At 41.5% G+C, this 21,817-nt stretch overlaps 1 protein-coding gene across 5 annotated transcripts in view; it reads left to right on the top strand.

Moving 5' to 3' along the window:
- The first annotated feature begins 973 nt into the window (after positions 1-973).
- TPRG1 (tumor protein p63 regulated 1) overlaps positions 974-21,817 on the top strand; it is a 122,694-nt gene continuing 101,850 nt past the window's right edge. For 3 of the 5 annotated variants that reach the window (XR_006207562.1, XM_042956490.1, XM_042956491.1), the window contains exons 1-2: positions 10,240-10,353; positions 12,615-12,841. Coding sequence is in view for 4 of the 5 variants with exons in the window: in XM_042956490.1 (XP_042812424.1) it covers positions 10,248-10,353; positions 12,615-12,841 (333 nt within the window). In the remaining variant the exon portion in view is untranslated. Of the gene's footprint in view, positions 1,099-10,239; positions 10,354-12,610; positions 12,842-21,817 lie in introns of those variants that run through there. The other 2 variants (XM_007083559.2, XM_042956492.1) reach the window with 2 other exon arrangements.

Raw genomic sequence — 21,817 nt, 5'->3', positions numbered from 1 at the left:
AGGCATGCAACTCATGAGACAAGATTAGTCAGGGAAGCCTCTAGCTGCTTTCTAAGTTGAGACAAGAAGGGCAATGGGAGTTATCAAATAAAGGAAATGAGAAGGAGCTTAATGGGTTTATAAGTCTAAAGATAGAGTAGTATGGCTGAAGCATAGTTTATGAGTGCTGTGGTATGGCAAGGAAGATGGGAGAAGAAGATGGAGAAAGAAAAAGGAAGGAAGAGACTTGGTGAGACATGAGCCTCCACAGGTTAGTAGGAGTTCAGATCATGCCTACCATGCTCAGGAATTCATATTTTATTTGGAGTACAGTGGAGATGCATTGAAGGGTAAGTGGCCAGTGACACAATCTGATTTGTATTTCAGAAAGATTAGTCTTCCTGCTGTATGCTGCATAAATTTGAGAGAAATATTGGAGGTAGACCAGTTAGAGGACATTTATAATGATCTGCAAGAGGTGAACTAAGGCCATGGCAATAGGAGTGGAACAAACTAAAGAATTCAGTAGATACTGAAGAATCAAGAGCTATAGTATTGGGCAAGAAGAGAAAGTCAGGCAATTTTCTGGCCTTTGCGCAACTCTATATCTGTGATCTCATTCACTGAGATTTGAATAAAAAACAGGAACAAGTTTATGGGGCATGTAAGAAGATGATGAGTTCATCTTTGGATAAAGTGAGTTTGAAGTATCTGTGAGTCAACAAAGGTGACATGTCTAGTAGGTAGTTATTTAGATGGACTTGATCTTTGGAGAGAGCTCTAACTGGAGATACAGATTTGGCAGTCAGATCTATTGATTATGGTTAAACATAAGCTTGTGAGATATGAGTGTGTGTTTTGTGTCTGTGGTGGGGTCTCCATGAAAGAAACTAAACACAGTGAACAAACAAGTAGAAAGAACACTGGGAATCTGTAGTTCCAAGGGACAGAAGGCAATAAGAATTTTAAGAAAGATGGTATCAACAATCAACAGTGCAAAAGAAGATCAAGGAAGATAAAGAATGGGAAGTATCTATCTATTGGATTCTGTCAGAGGAGCTTTGTTGAGAGTACTTCAAAGATATGCTGAGACTGAAAAGCAGATCTCTAGGGATTCAGGTATGAATGAGATAAAATTAAGTAGAGACACTTAATGGTGGACCATTTTTTTTAGAAGCTTGATCATGTAAAACAAGAGATTTTTCATCTTTCTTATGCTTATAGGTTCGAAAGGAAGAAATGTGTTCTTTTCCTTCTGATAATCCTTTAGATATCTGGAGATATCGAGAGTGGTCGATGTCTTCCATATTTTCTTTCTTTTCAACTAAATTTCTCCAGTTCCTTCTACTGTTCCTCATGTGACACAGTTAGTGGTCCTCACCAGTGACTACTTTAGAATAAAGGGGAAGGTCATCTCATAGGCAAAATGAGGTCTCGTGGGTCAAAATGACCAGTCTGATCATGGATATAGAAGAGGGAGAATTTGAGAAGCATCTGTTGGTACTGTGAAATCTCTTTGTTAATTCACTTAACAAATATGTTACCATGTGTCAGATATATACCAGGAGCCCCTGGCAGAGGAAATAATGGTTTGTGTGGGCTTTAGAACAGTGTCTCTGAGACAGCTCCTTGGGCTTTAGGGAGACAGGCTTTATGGAGCCAAGAGAGAGCTAACCTCAGACTCTTGGAAAAAGGAGTCATCATGAAGAACAGGTTTCTCTTCCTCATAGGTCAGCTAAGGCTTCCTAGGAACTGGAGACAATAAGACCAGGAAAGAGGATCCTGAAACCCCGCCTCTTCCTCTAACTTGCTTTGTGACCTGAGGTGTAAGTCACTTCTCTGAACGTCTGGTTTCTTATTTGTAAAATGAGGGTGTTGTTAGATATCTAAAATGTCTGGCAGTGGTCATGGATTCCATCATATGAAACCAACTGAATATTTACTTTGAGAAAAATAATCCTGTCAATGTGCCAATAATATGGTATACCTTGACCTACATGAATGTTACATGAGTGTGTTTATTTAATGATCCTTCACTGATCTGCAGATTTATGATTTTTTGAATGCATGTAATACTTCAATAAAAATTATTATGTTAAAAATGTCATTAAAATAATAAATGATGTAGTTTTTTGGGGGGGTAAAAATACCGTTGTCAGCATTTGGATGAATGGCTCTCCCTGAATTTCACAAACTGTTACAGGAGAAGTCACAGTTGGCCTGGCAGGAAACCCAGGTTTTGGAGCGACTTCCTTAAAGCTCCCAGCCAGGAACATCTGGTCATAGGCTCTTTGGCACTGAAACCAACAGTGGGTAGGTAGTAATCCTGGTGACATAATCCACACACTCCTTTGGGATGTCCCAATCAATGGGAAAGAGACCTGTTCTAATTGCTAAGCACTGTCACCATCTAGTTTCTGAATCAGCAGCTTCAAAATCAGGGAACCTATTTACTTTGCAGAGGGAAGAAAAGAGGCTGCTGTAAGCCGAATTGTTGTTGTTCGTTGATTGTTTTCATTTCTCTGCTCCTTTCATTTTCACTTGCACGTGGAAAAAAAAATATCTGCGAGGTTATGGGCCCCTTTAAAGTACATTGTCATGACCCAACAGCTTTTTTTCTGCTCAATTCCTTGAAGGCTGATATTTTTCTTTCTTTTGGAGGGGGTTGGAAGGCTGGTGATTTTAGCCTTAATTCTTCTCCTTCCCAGGAGGAGAATTCTACCACTTTTCTGTCGCCTCCCTACCTTCTTCATGGTCAGGCTATTTGCAAAGTAGGACACTTCTGCTACTCCCTGAGATAAGTCACTACAAGTGACTCCTGGCTTCTAGGTTGACTTCCTTCTGCTTTTTCAAGTACATCCCCAGCCAGTGCCTCCACGATTCACAAATCCATGTACAGATTTATATTAATAACTACCTCCAGAGTTTATGTTCGTGGGAGAACTCCATTTATTTGGGGTGTTGAAGGGGAGAACCTGGGTGACTTGGATATGTAGATGAAACATATATATCCTTCAAATAATAAGCACACACAAGGAAGAAGTTGTTACCCTGGAAAGAAAGACGACACAGATGAATGGTACAAAGTTGGACTGTATGCAATGTGACTCACCTCTCCATTACTTCTCTCAGTCTGTAGTGATGTTGTTAATCTCACAAAGTGTCTGGGGCAATGGAACGCTTCCCGGGCCAGCCCTGATTCTGCATTTGGGTTGGCTGTGAGGGAGTTGTCCCAACAGGGATGGAGGTGTGGTGACAGCAGAGAGGAGGTGTGAGGAAGACTTAAGACTTTCATCCTGTCAGAGACCGAAGGTTTTAACCGAGTGTTACTGGCTCCTCAAGGGGTGTGGGCTGGAGGCGAGTAGTTGGCATCTCAGTTACAATACACCATATTACCTGCCATCTTTTGAACACACCCCTCTTCACACCTCACAGGTCTGAGAGGAATGTCCTTGCCTGTCTCAAATATGCAGTCAGCTCTGAGGCGCCTTTGTCTACACCTCTAATTTTTCACACTCTCAACCCTCTCTCCACTCACCCCTGCTAATCCCCCTTCTGTTTCCACAGTATTTGTGCACATTCTCCTAGTATGGCTCTATCACCAAAGTCTGCAATGTTCCACTAGACTATGAGCTTCTCTGAGAAAAGACTGTGGCATTTCTCTCTTTTTCTTTCTTTCTTTCTTTCTTTCTTTCTTTCTTTCTTTCTTTCTTTCTTTCCTTTCTTTCCGTCTTTCTTTCTTTTCTTTCTTTCTTTCTTTCTTTCTTTCTTTCTTTCTTTCTTTCTTTCTTTCTTTCTTTCTTTCTTTCTTTCCCTTCCTTCCTTCCTTCCTTCCTTCCTTCCTTCCTTCCTTCCTTCCTTCCTTTCTCTTTCATGTTTATTTTTGAGAGAACACAAGCGGGAAAGGGGCAGAGAGAGGGGGGCAGATCATCTGAAGTGGGCTCTGTGCAGACAATAGCACTGAGCCTGATATGGAGCTCAAACTCATGAACCATAAGATGATTCATGACCTGAGCCAAAGTTGGATGCTCAATGGACTGAGCCGCCCAGGCACCTCTGTGGCATGCATTTCCATGTGTGTCTTTGTATGTGTGTGTCCAGAAGATATTACCATTCATGCCGTACACAGAGCTTCATTACTGAGCCTACATTTACTGAACATTCATATATGAGGTATGAGGAATGTGCCAGCAGCAATGGATCTGATGTAAGTAAGTCTTGCCTTTCAATCTCAGACCTGACAGAGAAACAAGCAGGACATCCATTTGAGAACTTGTAATCGGTGCCTGTTCTGTACCATGAGCATGCCAAGTGCAGGCTATAACATGCAGAGGTTCACTGAGCCCCTCCCACAAGATATTAATTTTTCGATGGGGTTCTTCAAAAATGTATATGGAAAAGAAGCGATCAGAGTCGCTTACAGCCCAGGAGTGAAGGCAGAGATGTAATTGTGGGTACACAACAGTGAGATAAATGCTGAGTCAGAAACTCAAGCCCTACCATAACACCAGCTGGAAGTGTGGTGGAAATGTTTGTGGAAGTTTGCAAGGAAGCTAATCTCAGGGACTCACAAGGGATCTGTAATCTCACAAAGTTCTCTATTCAATACCTTTGTCTTTATCGATTCTTTTCCATATACATTTTTGAAGAACCCCGTCGAAAAATTAATATCTTGTGGGAGGGGCTCAGTGAACCTCTGCATGTTTTCCTTCTGAAATGTGAGAAGACTTATTGGGGCTCAAGCATGTCTCCAGTCCTGACCTGGTTGAGGTGCCCAGTGGGTGTCCCTAGGAGCTCTGGTCAAGGTAGATAGCCATTTGCACTAGAAGGAAGTTAGAGGACAAACACCCCAAAGTTTCCACAATGAACACCCAAATTCATGATGTCAGAATTCTCTTCTTCTGACACCACAACCTGTGAATCACAAGGGAACTACCATGTTCATGGGAGTCATATAATCGAGAAGAGATGGGGGAAACCATATATGAGCAACCTCTCTAGACTTAGATCTAGAATCTAAGTCTCTCTGTCTCAGAAAGAGAGACAGAGAGACAGAATCTGGGTACTGGAGAAAAGCCCATCAAAACTTGCAGGGTGATTGAGTTGGAAGGAAACTTGGAAATAATTCCTCCTGCAGTTTTCAGACTTTAATATGTTGTTCTCCCCAGAGGAAAGCTTCAGAAGGGTCCAAAACCAGAGGAGGAGATCTGCTTTGATTGAAATGGGCTGGTCATTTATGCAAATCATAAATCTGGCCTCTCATTTTATGGATGAGGAATCTGCAGTGCAGAAAGAGGAGTGACTTCCTCAGGGTTACCCAGTGAATGAGTGGCGGGGGGATGCATTCTTCATGCTGGCCCTGGGTCTCCCCCACCCCCTTGCTGAATGAAAGTACTGGCAGCAGGGCACAGGGTGGGGGGGGGTGCAGCCTGGAGGGAAGAGACCCTGCATCAGTTCAACTTTTCCCCAGGACACAGAACAGCCCTGCTGGCATGTTATCACTAACGTACAAAATGTGAAATTGTGAAGACGTGTTTGCCAATTCTCTTATCTCAGCTGGCACAGAGGAGGCCTCGTTGGAGTTTTGAGGTGTTAGAGTACTGTTTATCCACCGCGCATCCCTTGGCTGTTCTCGCAGAGACTCAGGAAAGCTGCACATATAAATTCACATAAATTACCTTTACAAAATGTCAGACTTAAAAGTGGATTGTTATTTTGGGGATGTGCCTCGAGAATGTTAACCCTTTCTGGTGGGTAGACATGTCACCATCAGAAAAAAAAAAAAAAGTTGACTTCTTTGAAAGCAACATAAGCCACAGGCACTTACTCCCACACTCCCTCCCCAGCTCAGGACTACGTCACCTGCAAGAGGTAGCAGTTCTTGGTAGCAAACCATGAATTTGTTTTTAATGTTTACTTATGTTGAGAGAGATGGAGAGACAGAGACAGAATGTGAGTGGGGGTCAGGGGGACCCAGAACCCATCTAGGTCTCTGATTCCTCGTTTACAGGATGCAGGAGTTAATAGATATGAGTGTTTCCTAACTAAGCATTCTGTCTTCCTGAAGATCCAGAGAGGTAGTAACACAGATACTCAAGTAGCTATTAATATTTCAAAAGCTTTGTGGAAATCAAAGACACATGCGACAGCATTGCCTGGGGTTAAATAAAAAATCCCATGAGACTTATGGAGAGCTGTATATATATACATATATGTGTATATACATGTATACATATGTATGTATGTATATACATGTATATATCTCATATATGTGTATATATATGTATATATACATGTCTCATATATATATATGTATATATATATATATATATATATATATATATATATATATATATATGGGAGAGAGAGACAGAGACAGAGAGACAGAGACAGAAGACAGGGAAAGTAGAGAAAGTAAAGGAGAAACAGCTGTTCAGCCTTGCCAGGGAGGCAGAGAGGGCCAGGAGCCAAGAAGGACTTCTTACAAGCTGATGGAAAAAGGGGAAGGCAGTACTGGAGAGTGGTAGGCATGGCCCCTGAAAAGAGGTTCCCCATGAAACAGCTCTGAGTTTTACTGGTATCTCTATTCATTTTACTGGTATGTCTGTGATACTCTTTGTTATGTTCAACCTGTTCTTTGTTAACGCCTTTGCCTCTGGTTGAGTGGTGGCCAGTGTGGCCAGATACTTCTTTTAAGCTGATCAAAAGTTCTCCTTATAGCTATTTATCTACTTTTCTAAAAAACAAATATTTATTGGGGTCTACTATTCTGGATCTCTCTTTGATTTTAATAAAGCAAAAATAATTATCTGAAGATTGCACAGTTTGTCCACAAGACAGAAATCTTTCAATATACTGTGAAGCAGAATCTTCCAGAATAAAGAGTTTGGAAAACACTGGAAGGGGTGGGGCATGTTTCTAGTTCTGATGGTTTAGGACGGAGCCCCGGAATAGAATATTAAGCAGGGAATGTCAGTAGTAGGATATAGATTTGATTCAGGGCCATGTTAATATTTCCATGGGCCTAAAACTCTTGCGTTTATGAACCTCTCTACCATAATATTATCAATATTAAAACCTACATCTCGATGACTTTATTTATTTATTTTTTTTTTTAAATTTTTTTTTCAACGTTTTTTATTTATTTTTGGGACAGAGAGAGACAGAGCATGAACGGGGGAGGGGCAGAGAGAGAGGGAGACACAGAATCAGAAACAGGCTCCAGGCTCCGAGCCATCAGCCCAGAGCCTGACGCGGGGCTCGAACTCACAGACCGCGAGATCGTGACCTGGCTGAAGTCGGACGCTTAACCGACTACGCCACCCAGGCGCCCCTCGATGACTTTAAATAGTCCCCCTTACCCCCCCCCCCCCATTTTTTTTTTTTTTTTTTGGTTTTAGGCAAAACCAAATTTTTGGGTTTCTTACAAACTTCACTTCTTTTCTGACATGAGAAAAAAATTAAAACATTTCTTTTGACCATAAAATTTAATTTTTCCTCTTCTGATTTTAAAATTAAAGCATTTCCTGAACCCCTAAAAGGTTTGTGGACCCCAGGCACACACCTCACAGATCCTAATGGATAAGTCAGACTGACACCAAGTGGAGGAGAAAGCTTTAGCCTGCAGGGCTGGGGGCTGGGTACCAGCTGATGCCAGAGAAGCACACGGTGAGCCCTGCTTCATAGAAGCTGTTTCTCCCATCCCAGAAGAAAGCAGGACTGACTGACCCAGACATTTGGCAAAAGTGTTTCCGGTTTACCAACGCCTAAGTGTGATCACTACTTCTCTGCTTTCTTCTAAGTGCTACAACTTGAAGCAGTGAAGGAGAATCCAGGAGTCATGTTTTGATTCTATGTAGCCATGTGTCCTTGGGCAAGTCCCTCCACTCCGTGTTCCAAAATCTGCAAAATGAAGTTGGACTAGACATTAATTCTCTAGCTACAATTTATGCCCTATATGCTTCTGAACTATTATCAGAAAACATCGCAGAGAGATAGAGTAAAGCATGTATAATTTTTTTAATTTTAATTTTTTTAATGTTTACTTTTGAGAGAAAGAGACACAGAGCGTAAATGGCAGAGGGGCAGAGAGAGAGACACACACAGAATCGGAAGCCGGCTCCAGGCTCTGATCTGTCAGCGCAGAGCCTGATGCAGGGTTCGAACCCACAGGCCGTGAGATCATGACCTGAGCTGAAGTTGTACACTTAACCAACTGAGCCACCCAGGAGCCCCTAGATTAAAGCATGTATAAAGTGAGGCAGATAGACTGGGACCCAGAAGTAAGTTATTTACTTCAACACTATATTAAATTGCAGCTCTGAATTTGCAGGCAGCTGAAAAATACAGAATTCTTACTATCTGAAAGAAGAATAGCATTTCTTTAGGCATTTATTTGGCATCATGTTGGAAGAGGTCATCGAGAAGACATGACCTCTGGATGACCCACAAGCTGGCCCCAGGGCAACCCAAAGCTCCTCACCAGCTTGCCCTTGAAATATACATTCCACCCACCATTCCCACAGCAGGAGCCACTTGAAGGACATAACCTGGAGAGAGTAAAGTGTTGCTGAGTCCATGTTGATTTTGTATGTGAACGAATCCAGGTATGGCCTGTATATAAACTTTTAAGATTCTGGTGGGCATATGCAGAGATATACTCATCTTGAGGTGCCCTAGACCAACCTGGCATGTAAGTTCCCTTGCTTATTTAACCTGCCACATACCCATTTGGATTGGTCTGCTCTTTGTGTGGTCTCTCTGTCTCTCCTCGCCCTCCTTGTCCTTGTGGGAGGGGGGAACGGCACAGATTACACTGGAGAAAGCTCCACAGTGTGCGAATCAACACCTTTATTAAACATTTTATTTTTTATTGCAAAAGAAGCACTAACACAATTAAAAAAAATTAATGCAAAAATTTGCTTTCAATCCAACTACTTCAATAAATGTAAATCTTTTCCTTCTGGTCCTTACCAATGTAAAAATATTCATATCATCGTATCTAGAGAAAATCTTTGTTTTTTGCTTTGGCTTATTTTTTTTTTTTCACCTGGGAAGGTCCATCCTTTCCTTCCACGCTGCCACAGTGCTTATGCATGTTATTTTAAATGTCTGCACAATATCACTTTGCTGGACTTCGTAATTGTTTGGCTGTTAGGTGTTCTGTTGATTTTTGGTTTTACATACAGCAATTAATATTGCAATCTCTTCTTTAGAATAATTTTCCTAACATGAATTCCCAGGAATGAGATTAGGTCAAAAATACGGACATAGTTTTTTTCTAAGCCTTGACTCTTTGCTTTCTTTAGAAATTGTGCTAGTTTGCCTCTCTTGTGTATTAGCACTTAAGTTTCAATGGAGCGTGAGGGAAAAATGATCTTTTTCAGTTATAAATGGCTTTGGATAGGTCTGTTACAAGTGGAAACCTTTGAATTTGTCTGGATTTGTTTTGTTTTAATGTGTTTTTGGTATTTCAATATATACAGTCTATTTGTGCAGGGTTCAAAGAGCATTATCTATTGAACTGGGGATAAACATTTCAGGGCAGCGGGTGGTAAGGAGATGAGTGGGTTGCTCATATGTGCGGGCTCTCATACTGGGGCGGTTGTTGAGGAAGGTACATTCATTGTCCTTGCAAAGATGTCCCCATGACTGGAGCAGAGCCAGAAGCGTTCTGGATCGAGGCGGCTGGGCTCCATTTTCCACTACTCATGCTGTAATACAGCATTGAACTGGAGCTGAGTTTCCTTCTTTCCTGGATCTCAAACAGCTCCCTCTCAAAACTGCTCGGATTCTCTTAGCCCAGTGTTTCCAGAGAAGACAGCCTGAGGGAGAGGAAGTGGTGCTAATTAAGTCCTCCCCCTGTTTTCCAGGCACAGGAGCCTTCTGCAGATGTCTGTTGTTAGGCAGTGTTTGCAAGAGTGTGGCAAATACAGAAGCAGGCTTGCCTTCCCCAAAGGCACAAACCTTCTTCACAGGTCACAGGCAACTCTAGAAACACACTCTTCCAACAGCCCCTGTGATAGAGACGGCAGACCTTCCGGGGAGGCCGAAGGGCCTCACTGATTGTTCTCTGCGCTCGCTCGCTCGCACGCGCATGCGCGCGCGCACACGTGCATGCGCACAATTCCTCCTGCTTCTTCAGGTGTGCCTTGTACTTCTTACGGGCCCGGTCTCTGCCTTTTACCTTTCTAATTTAAAAACATTACTGAAGACTCCGTGAAGCCTTCCTGCTGTAACCCAGCTTGCCTCACAGTGGGCCTGCTGGAATGGACTGGAAGCAGGATTGGGAGCCCTGGGTGGGCATCCAGGTGCTGCTATACGAGTGTGCCTTTGGTGGTTCCCCTAAATGCTGTGATCCCCAGAGAGAGGCAGGTACAATCATCTTTCTAGGGTTGCTGAGAGGCTCAGAGGAGGGGGAACCTGGAATATGGCCTGGGGAGGGCTTTTCTCTGGTGAGCCCCCTAACCAGCTGCGTTTTCTCCTGCATCCAGACCCCTCAGGGTGACTGTATTTGTCCACATTTGCCAGGGACAATCCAGGTTTACTCCTATCCTTCTGACATAATTGTTAATAACACCCTTTTCATGCTCAGAAGTGTCCAGCTTTAGGCAACAAATTATGTGCTCATACTATTTTTACCTCCCTTGAATACTGTAATTCCAATTTTATGAATGTAAACATGCTGGTGATAGGGGCTGTTTCTCACTTTCTGGTGTTTCATAAGCACAGAGGAAACCGAATTTGTCTGATTCGGAACACTGAGGCAGCTCTGAAAATAAGATAGCATTCCCAGTCATGGTGAGACTGGGCACAAAGCCCCCCTTTCATGTAGCATGGACCGTGTGCTCATAGTAGGGGGTGACTATTTGGCTTCAGCTTGGAAGTGGTGACCTGGTGTAGAGATACTGTTTACTAGGCTAGCGTGTGCTTTCTATTTATTTTAATTTTGCTTTATATTTACAAAATAGAAATAAATTTGTTTTTATTAAGTCATATATAATCATTGTAAGCATCGAGAAGTTTCTAAAGAAAGAAAATTGAAACCGCCTATCATCCAGAGATAACCATTATTAATATTCTATTTTACTTTTTAAAAGTTTATTTATTTTTGAGAGAGAGACAGAGCACAAGCAAGGGAGGGGCAGAGAGAGAGGGAAACAGAATCCAAAGCAGACTCAGGCTCTGAGCTGTCACCACAGAGCCTGACGCGGGGCTTGAACTCATGAACTGTGAGATCATTACTTGAGCTAAAGTCGGATGCTTAACTGACTGAGCCACCCAGGTGCCCCCATTTTACTTTTTTTAGACTTATTCTAACCTGTCACACAATGCATGTGTACATATTGTTATGCCCAGAATTCGTGATCCCCAAAGACCACCAGGGAGCCAAGTCTGATGCAAAAGCAAAGAGCCTTTATTCGAGCTAGCTCAAGCTCAATCCCCTACCTGCACCAAGGGACGCAGCGGTGAGATGCCGGGGAGAGAGAGCGAGTTTCAAAAGCACAAAGTTTTTATTGGGGTCTAGGGGCATTTGGTGAGGTAACTTCTCACTGGTGACCCTTCCTGATTGGCTGGGGAAGGGTCGTGGCTTTGGCCGATTGGCTGGGGAAGGGTTGGAGTCCTGTTACCCAGGTCGCGGGGCATGTTTTGATCGGGAAGTTACTCAAGGGGAGTAGGCGTGGTCAAGGTGGAGGACACAGAACAAGATGGAGTCGGTCGGGGTAGGTCCGCCCTTTCACATATATTCAACTCCAAGTGTCCTTCCTTCTTTCTTTTTATATATTTTTTGAATTATTTTAACCAATCTGACTAAAATTATAGGTAATGTTTTATAGCTTACTGCTTTCCATTAAGAATATATTTTGGACATCTTGCCATGATAAAAATATGCACTTACATTTTTAATGACTACATTATATTTCACTTTATGGTATAACCTATTTAGCCAATTCCCTACTGATGGATCCTTAGTTTTACTCCATTCTCTTGGTATCAGATACAATGTTGTATGGGTGTCTAATGTTGCTATTACACACATTTTGCTATTAGACATAAAGTGGCATCTTTTTCTGCTATTGGACACATGTTGTGATGAACTACCTTCCATACTGATGTCTTTGGGCATTTGGCTAAATTATTTCCTTATATAAAATTTTATAATTGCATTTTTTTTCAGTTAAAAAATATGCTCAATTCTAAGTTCTTTTGTGCCCTATTACTACCCAAGCAGCACACAAGAAGGTGTGTTATCATTGCTTTTAACTGCTAAATAAGCTTACAGGCTTGGTAGGTTTTGAAGCAAAAATACTATGAAATCTTGAAGATAAATTGTTTGGTAATTATTTCATACTACTTTCTACATACTCAGCTTCCTGTCCTGGGACAAAAGGTGGGAAAATGGACCTACTTGCAGCCTCCTTTTCTCTGTCTGGAGGGCCTTGCTTCTCTGCGCTGGTAAATAGAATCTGTGTCATTGAATTACATTCATTAGTGCCTTGGTCGGTTTCAGGAACATCATTTGCACACGATAGACTTTTTGCCTTAGCCTTGACATAGGTGACTCCTCCCCTCACTGCCACTTCTCCCCCTTTCTTTTCTAATGAGAAGATTGTTTCTTCTTTTGTTTTAGGCAGAAAAAATGTCAAAGATTGGGAGTTTTGAAGGATTCCAGCCTGTGTCTCTGAAGCAAGAGGGAGATGACCAACCCTCTGAGACTGACCAACTGTCCACGGAGGAGGGGGACCCAGGCAAGGACCCAGAGCCAAGCCGTATTTCAAGGCAGCCAAGTGTGACTGAATCAACACTGTACCCCAATCCTTATCACCAACCTTATGTCTCACGGAAGTACTTCGTTACACGGGTAAATTTTTTGGTGCTCTGAAGTATTACATAAGACTTCTCTTACAGTATTCTAATATCTATCTATCTATCTATCTATCTATCTATATCACAAGTTTTACCAGATATTTTCACATTTTTTATTTCATCTGATAGTCATAGAAACCATGAAGTAGGTATCCGTATCCCCATTTTACAGGTGAAGGTTCTGAATTTCAGAGAAGTTAGGGGGTCTAGTTTTGATAACCAGGTCGTATGGGAGAGAAGTGGGTCATCCAGTCTCTTTCGATGGATCTTTGGTTCCTCAGTCCTGTGTTCAGGTTAAATCTGACCTCCACAGATTAATGATCTATAGAGAGAAAACCCAAGCAGCTAAAATATAAAGCTGTGTGCCCAGAGTGGGTATTTGTTCCACGTTTGAAAAAGATGTGGGTGATGGAGTGGAAAGGCTTGCTGAGAACGAGTTGAACCTCAGGGTCTACAGGGGGATGATGATATTACTCTGTGGGAGCAGGGACTTTTAAATCCCAAACCTTTGGCTGCATTCTGGAGCTGAGCTCCTTTACTGAGCTCTGAGCGTGAGCAGGGGAGGGGCAGAGAGAGAGAGAGAGAGAGAGAGAGAGAGAAATTCCAAGCAGGCTCCAGGCTCTGAGCTGTCAGCACAGGGCCTGACGCAGGTCTCAAACCCACAGACTACGAGATCATGACCTGAGCCTGTTGGACGCTTAACCAACTGAGCCACCCAGGCACTCCTAAAAAATGATATTTTGAACTTGAAGCATTTGGATCAAGGACATAGTGCTTCCTGGGTTTGAGTAGTTCTCTCTCTTGAACTCTCCTTCCTACTTATCAATGTTCTTTCCCAGTCCTTCAATATTCTTGTTAACACAGTAGGTATTAGCTCACAGGCTAAAGCCAATTGGCAGCAAAATTGGAGATTATACACTGTGGCAACAGAGACCATCTCATTTTTCAAGTGTACCTGGGACAAATCTTGAAAAAAAAAATTCAGCTCAGTCTTACAAGTAAATGGTGGCTAAGATGTGACTATTTATAAAGCTTTAACTAATGAATCCTGATTTGGTAGCTTTTAAAACATCTTTGGTTAAGATAAAATTTTAAAGTGACTCAGTGTGTGTGTGTGTGTGTGTGTGTGTGCATGCGTGTGCACGCGTGCACATGTTTGAAGGTACGATATACCCATATCATCTGTATTCTGCGACTCTTACGTGTTAAGGTGCTATGGTAGGTGCTGTACTATGTGTTTGTGTGATTTGCATATGTAAAGCATATGGTTTGTTTTCCAAAGTATGTGAACTTAATTGAATAAGCAAAATTGAGTTGTAAGATAGTCTGTGAAGGAAATCAAAGCATCCCCTAAAGTTGTCTTATCTTTGGTAATGATGATGGATCAGTCACGGTTTGGTGAGAGAACCGTGAGTGGTATGGAGTAAGATTCATGATCAGAAGGTGATGCAGTTATGAGAGCTGGTTGGGAAGTCTCTGCAAACCTGTTGTCTTTGCAATCTAGTGATGGGCCTGAAGTTGCTATAGTCTAACCGGTTCGTAGTCATCAACTGGGAATAGGGAGTACGGGAAAACTGGAACCTGGATGGACAACTCAGAATTCCTGATGAAGCAAAACCCATGAGGAAAAAATGGAATCTGTATCTGTCTCCAGCCGTGTCTAAACTTGGAGGTGTGAGTCACTTTTAGGAGAGGACTTGGTGCCTTTCTACACTGAGCTGCACACTTACCAGCCCAGGGGAAGGAGGTGAGGGATGAAGTCTGACTGTCAGCAAAAGAAGCTATAGCTGTAAGTGCTGCCCTCTGGCATCAGATGAACCTGGAGGTCAGCAGCTGTGAATGTGAGTGCAGGTGGTCTGAAGTGATCTTCCACAGGGAAAAACTCCCTCCTGCCTTACAAATCTTATACTAACATCTCTTGTGGCCAACTCTAATTTGGAAACAGACATGAAAGGAAATTCTAGAAAATGTAGCTCTAACTTAGCTAAATCAGCACAGTTTAAAGCCACCATGGAGGTTTTACTTATTTGTTTGATTGATACTTTTATTTGTGTGTCTCTATGTAATTTATCAAGTGAAGTCCCCTGAAGTGACACTGTAAGGTAGGCAGGGGAGGACTCACCACTCTTGGTTTATTGTAAACATATTGAAGTTTCAGGGGAGTGAAGTTGATGCTGTTTTAGAATGATGGGCCAATAGCCAAGAAAGAATTCTTGAGATGCCTTAGGTGCAAAAAGGTGGTTTTATTAAAGTATGCGGACAGAACCCATGGGCTGGAAGAGCTGCCCCAGGATTGTGGAGTGGAGACTGATTCTATCCTTGGGAGTTGGGGGAAGTAAAGTCAAGAGGAAGTTTCCAAAAGGATTTTCCTATGCTAAAGAAGACTTACTGGATCTTGGAGGCCTAGTTATTGTCCAGCTAAGGTGGTTTCTCCCTCTAGCAAAGCATTAGCATTAAGACAGTGGGGAGTTCCTAGAGAAATGTTCTGCCTCAAGGCAGAGGTTCTGACTGCCTCAAGTATTTGAGCCCAAGTATTTGGGCTGAGGGTGGAAGTTTAATTTTATCTGCCATTTCCTTCTGCCTTTGCTTCCTTTGTCAAAGTGACCTGACTGAACCACGTGATATTAATTGGAATAGCTCTAGCTCGAATCTGTATCTTCTGTCTGTAAGTCTAGTGCTGTTCCTACTGTAATGTACAGTGGCATTCATGGCCCTTTTAGAAGTAAGTCAGTCAATGACTGCAGTCTGTGTGAAAAAGATCTTCGGATATGTAGAAACAAACCCTACATTCTCAAGAACTTGGGAGGGAAAACTTCTAATCTTGTTAATTAATTTAAAGTAGCATTGAGGATTCTTTAAGGCTGTGAGGGCTACATTCCCAAAGCACTCAGCATTTGCTCTCCTTCAGATCAAGAGACAGAATATAGATTTTTTTTTAGCACGTGAGTATGATGAATGTGCTTTGTGTGTGTGTGTGTGTGTGTGTGTGTGTGTGTATTTCCTCATTTGCAAAGTGTGGATAAAATATCAGTTTTACACAGAGGTTTAAATAGGCTCATTTTGTAAATATTCTTAGCACAGTGCATGACACATCTATTAACATTCCATAAGCAGCATCTCATTACTCTTATAAATGCTTTCTTCCTTTCTTGTTGATTTGACATTCTCCCTTCTGTAATTGGTCACAGAGAATGACATTAAGATGCCCATGACCTCCCCATGACCTCCAGAGTGAGATATAAATGTCAATGTATAGTGTCTATAGCAACAAAGAGGTTTGACCAAAGGAAAATAATTCATTTTCTCGGGGAATAATTCAATAAGACCCAGGCTCTGGGTCTGAATGATTCAGATCTATGAAAGATTTATCATAAAAGATCACTTCCGTAGCGCTGAAATGAGATCTACAGATGATCTGGTCCACTGATTCTCCATCTTTACCGTACAAACAAATGACCTTGAGATCTTGTAAAAGTGCTGGTCTGATTCAGGAGGCCTGGAATGAGACCTTAGATTCTGCATTTATATAGATTCTATGGCAAAAATGATGCTCTCTGTCCACAGACACCTCTTGAACACCAAGGAGCTGGTCAACACTCTCATTCTCAGAAGTAACTAAGGCCCAGAGGAGGCTGTTGCTTGTCCATTGTCATAGCTATTGTCCAATGTCATGAGTACTGACTTGCCCAGGAGGCTAGTAGTAAGTGGTAAAGTGAGGCTTAGAACCAAAGTTTCAACTTCCTGATTCATAGTTCTATGATCCCATGCCCAGCAATTAAAAAGAAATAAATATATTACGGTGTAAGAATCTAAAGCATATATGTTGTAAATTCAGAAGAACTGTGAGTAAATGAGTTGAGGAATTCCTTGATCAAGCATGTTATTTTATTAAATGTTTTCAAATCATTTTGCAAGAGGTAGTTTATTGGGAAAAAAATGTCGATAAGCAAAATAAAAGTCACCATAGTTCACTACTCAATGTTAACCAAAGAAGTTTGAATGCGTGCTTATACATTTTGGTGCATATCCTGTCTTACTTTTTCCTTACATGTGCAATTCGTTGCATAAAAATATTTCCTTTGGCAGTAACTCTACATCCATAACATCATTTTTAACAGTTCTAGAATATCCTACTGTGGAGATATACAACAATTTATATAACTTTTTCTGGATATTTAAGTTGTTTCCTATTTATACCTTATAAGCCAGAAAGGAAAATTACTCTTTGGCTTGCTGTGGCAGAATGACACTCAGTTTCTTAGGTGCCAGGAGTAGATACCCAATGCTATATAATAGGAAGGAGGATCAGTTATATGAGTTTCAAAGTGGATATGCAAAGATGTGACTGCTCTGGAAGTTTAAATTAATTCAGGACAAACAAGAGGCACTTTTTTTAGCACCATAACCTTATGCATTAGACCAGACCTCTGAGTACCAGATCATAAAAGAAGTCAATCTGCTTTCTTAAACCTCTTATGTTTTTTCATAGGGCATCTGGGATGTTGCTTCTTATCCACAGGCTTCCAGACTATTACTGATTTCCTAAACCAAGCCCTTCCAACAAAGCAACATTCTTGCTTAGAGCCAGGAGGGGCCTGAGAGAATATCTAATCCAACCCCTAAAACACACAAAGGAGATGTGACTTCTCCAAAGTCAACCAGCAATTTAGGGGCCGTACCAGGACAAAGAGCTAGGGCTCCTAACACTTTTTACTACCCCTCCAGTGCCTTTGACCTTGGGCAATGAATGAGAGGTCACAGTAATGAATGTCTGAAGCACTTGCTATCAGTCTGGTTGGACAATTTTTTCCTCCTGTTTTTGTTCATTTGCTATTATTGCTCAGACATGTCTAAAAAAGGCCTAGTGCCTTTTCTGAACAAAAGTACCACTCAAGGCTAATAACTCGAGGTATATTATGATAATCCCTTTAGTTGTGGAGACTGATATTCAAAAGCAACTTCTTATGAAAGGAACAATACTTGATACGCATGGGGAAAGATATTTTTAAACTCCCTGTAGGACTCTGTATTTGCAGATACCTTATCAGAAAGTTGAAAGCGATTAGGGATGGGGAATTATCTCTAAATTTATACTTGAGAATGTAAATTACATACAAACTAATGGGACTAAAACTATTTGATCTTTTAATATTTAATTAATGGTTCCCCATGGCCTTTTTATAGCCTGTGTTCTATTGTGAGGAACGAGACTTTAATAAGCAGGTTTGGGACTTCCCATTGTGTAGCACGATGTCATTGCTTTCATGACACTAATTTGGCTTTCATACTCTCTCCTTTCCCCTCTTCTCTTACTATAGGGTTCCCTATGTCTTGCTCTTGCATTGGGAACAACTAAATAAATATATTAGTTGTATTGTTATTTTATGAGCTGCTTTCTGGTCTAGAAATTACATATCTCACTGGGCAAAAGATTTCTCAACTCCCCTCCTTAGACTGAAATCCCTTGAAGAGTGTAATAAAGTTGATATTTCTTCTGAGGACAGATACTTAACAATAACAAAATAAGAGGCGTTTCCTTTATTTTCAAGGAGAGACAGATTTGCCCTGAACTTTACAAATCACATCCAATTTAGAGCAGTTTTTCTTCCCTTATGTGTTTACCACAAAGTGATTTCTATCTGGGCATGATGACACTCACAAGAATGATCTTACTGTGTCTGAGTCCCTGGGAGCATTCCTTTCTTTTTTTTTTTTTTTTTTTAATTTTTTTTTTTAACGTTTATTTATTTTTGAGACAGAGAGAGACACAGCATGAACGGGGGAGGGGCAGAGAGAGAGGGAGACACAGAATGGGAAGCAGGCTCCAGGCTCCGAGCCATCAGCCCAGAGCCTGACGCAGGGCTCGAACTCGCGGACCGCGAGATCGTGACCTGAGCTGAAGTCGGACGCTTAACCGACTGAGCCACCCAGGCACCCCGGGAGCATTCCTTTCTATACTGCCCCCACCTCTTACTGTCTAGTTAAGGAGTCCAGTACATGGGAAACTATTACCAGCAGATGTGAGTATTGTTTGTGTGACAACTGGCTCCTGGCTAGTCTAGCTTAAGGAAATGTAAGGAAACACATGTCTTTGTTTTGACTGAGGATGTTTGGTGCTGAACTATTAGAAAAGATGCTGCCGGCTCTGCTGTATAGCTTGTAAATAAGAATTCTCCCTAATGATTTTTCTTAAAATTTAGCATTAGAAATATATGTATATTGGATGATGAGTGCTTATTATTCCATCATACTTTCCTATTAGTCTTAGGAGTCTTTGAGCTAATTATTCTGTTACAGAACCAGGTTGGATCGCTGGCGGAAAAAACAGGCGGTACTTGGAGATCTTGGTGGATCGGAGTTTTATTTTACACCAGCAGGCTCAGAGGAGATCCTTCTCCACAGATCTGAGTCCTGAGCACAAACATGGGGGACAATTTATCATCTGTTACTTCTGCAGTCTGCATTAGTAGCAATTAGGCATGCATGGCAAACAGGACAGGAAAGAAGAGCCTGGAAGAGGAGTCTCTAAGCTAGGAACTGGAGCTTATGTTAGTCCTGTCAGCCATCTTATGGTGCATAACTTTACTTATTTTCCCAACAGTTCCACTGCAGTAACCATTTGACCTCTAAATCATGGTACGACTATTTTCCTTCCATGTAATATTAATAATAAGAATGAAAATTCAGTGTTCCCAAATATTTTTGGCATTTCCTAACAGCTCTGTTGTAGTTAATATTGTCTTATCCACCTTCCACCTAGAAAATGAATAAACTGATATCTGGAATGATGAGGACATAATATGGGTCACAAAGTGGGCAGAAAGGCTGAGATCTAAACATTGCCCCAGATGCAAGTCCGAGTGTTCACACATTATTTAATTTTCTACACTAAATGGCTGAAGTTAATTTAGTTCAGTAGCCATTGATGACAAATAGAAGGGTGTAAATAAAATACTCTAACAGGATACAATGATTAACTGTTCTGTAAAGGCATGACCACTGTTACTGCTGAAGATAAGAACACCATGCTCAGTGAGGACATTGACAGAACTCTGGAGACTTCCCAAATGTTCTATTAAAAAAAAAAAACCATACTTCTGGGGCACATGGGTGGCTCATCGGTTAAGCGTCTGACTCTTGATTTCAGCTCAGGTCAAGATCTCACGGTTCATGAGAGCAAGCCCCACATCGGGCTCTGCACTGACAGTAGGGAGCCTGCTTAGGATCCTCTGTGTCCCTCTCTCTCTGCCCCTCCCCTGCTCATGCTCTTTCGCCTTCTCTACTCTCCCTCAAAAGAAATAAACTTAAAACACACACACACACACACACACACACACACACACACACACACACACACACACACACTTTTGTTTAATGTTTAACTTTTGAAAAGGTATAGAGTGAAACACCACCTCCATCCACTGCCCCATCAAGTTCCTTCCTGACTGCAGGGGACCACCGTTAACACATTTTAGGTATCCTTGTAGAGTTGCTTTAGTATATTCAGGCACATGAAAATATTTATTCTTATCCCTTCTCCACTTTTTTAATACAAAAATGTGGCCTATTTACCCTTCTGAATGCTTTTTTTCTTTCACTTAATACGTTTTGAAAATTTTCTGTATTATCCCAGAATGCCTCTTTTTTTTGCATATGCATCATATTCCATTGAATGGCTCTGTCCTATAATGTATCTAACAAGTCCCCTATTGACAGATATTCGCATTGTTTCCAAAATTTTGCTATCCACAAACAAGGCTGCAAAGAACACTGGATATACAGCTGTTACTTTGCACAAATGCAAGAACATCCATAGTATAACTTCACAGAAGTGGAATGTGTCGATCAAAGAATAGATCATTTCGATAGATTTTTTCCAATTGCTTTCCATAGGGAAGACAAGTAAGGTTTTGAAAAAGTCTACAGTTTTATATTCATCTTCACATGTTTTGGCAAAGTGCCTGGTGTAAAAGCATTCAACAAAATGCTTATTTTAGGACTATTTCATTATTCTCCAATTTCCCTTACAGTCTTTTTTTCTTCTTCTGAAAAGTCTTAGTTTCACTACTGAGTTATATTAGCTGAGGAAGAAATCATGTAAGTATAAGAGAGACAGGAAAAATCACCTGATGAGTCATCAAAGAAAGTATGATTTTGAGCACTGGGCCTGGGGCAGTCAGGCTGCATTGTGGGAAGAATGGCATGGGGGATGGGCACTGTCATGGGATCATAGGGAATTTCCCTCCAGCATTATTTGGTCCTGCCAGGAGGGTCACTGGGACCAGTGATGCTGGTGCAGTCTTCTTTGTCAGTGGGTGTTCAAGGGATGCTTGATTAATGCTCCAGAATTCACTGATTTTATGACTCACAGCTTCCAGCAGGCACGGTCTGCCTTGTTCGCTTTCTGACAACAGTGAACCAGCAGCAGAGGAGTCAGAAATCATTCAGTCCACTGGCTGACTGTTCAATTCAACAGGAAATGTGTTAAAATGAGAAAATCAGAATGTCTCGGTGTAAGGGCTGTGATCTTATTTTCTTAAAGACTTCCAGGAGGCTTTCATCATCAGCTTGGCTCAGAAAGCTTTGGTTCTGTCGCCTCAGTTGTCTTTATAGATAAGGAAATGGAGGCCAAGAAAACTAAAATAATTGCCTAGAGGTTACAGAACTCATTTATGACAGATATGGAATAGGATCCGCGGTCACTCGACTCTGTTCAGTGGACATTTCCTGGATGACGTGGGCTGTGCTGAGTGAATCGTAGGGGAGGGGTAGAGCTCTGCATCATTTTCTACCACTTTATCTGAAGCAGCGTCATTCTTTTCCTGTTTTTCCTATATGGATTCTCATAAGTTTTTTTTTGTTTTTTTTTTGTTTTTTTGACCAATGGACTTTGTAGCCAAAATGTTTCACAGTGTTTTATCATACACTGAGAAAGCAAGCAAACCCAAATCCTACCACCACCCTAGCTCTG

Source organism: Panthera tigris, chromosome C2, assembly GCF_018350195.1.
Source record: "Panthera tigris isolate Pti1 chromosome C2, P.tigris_Pti1_mat1.1, whole genome shotgun sequence".
NCBI lineage: Eukaryota > Metazoa > Chordata > Mammalia > Carnivora > Felidae > Panthera > Panthera tigris.
The sequence above is the reverse complement of the archived record's forward strand: the minus strand, read 5'-3'. Positions and strand labels throughout refer to the sequence as shown.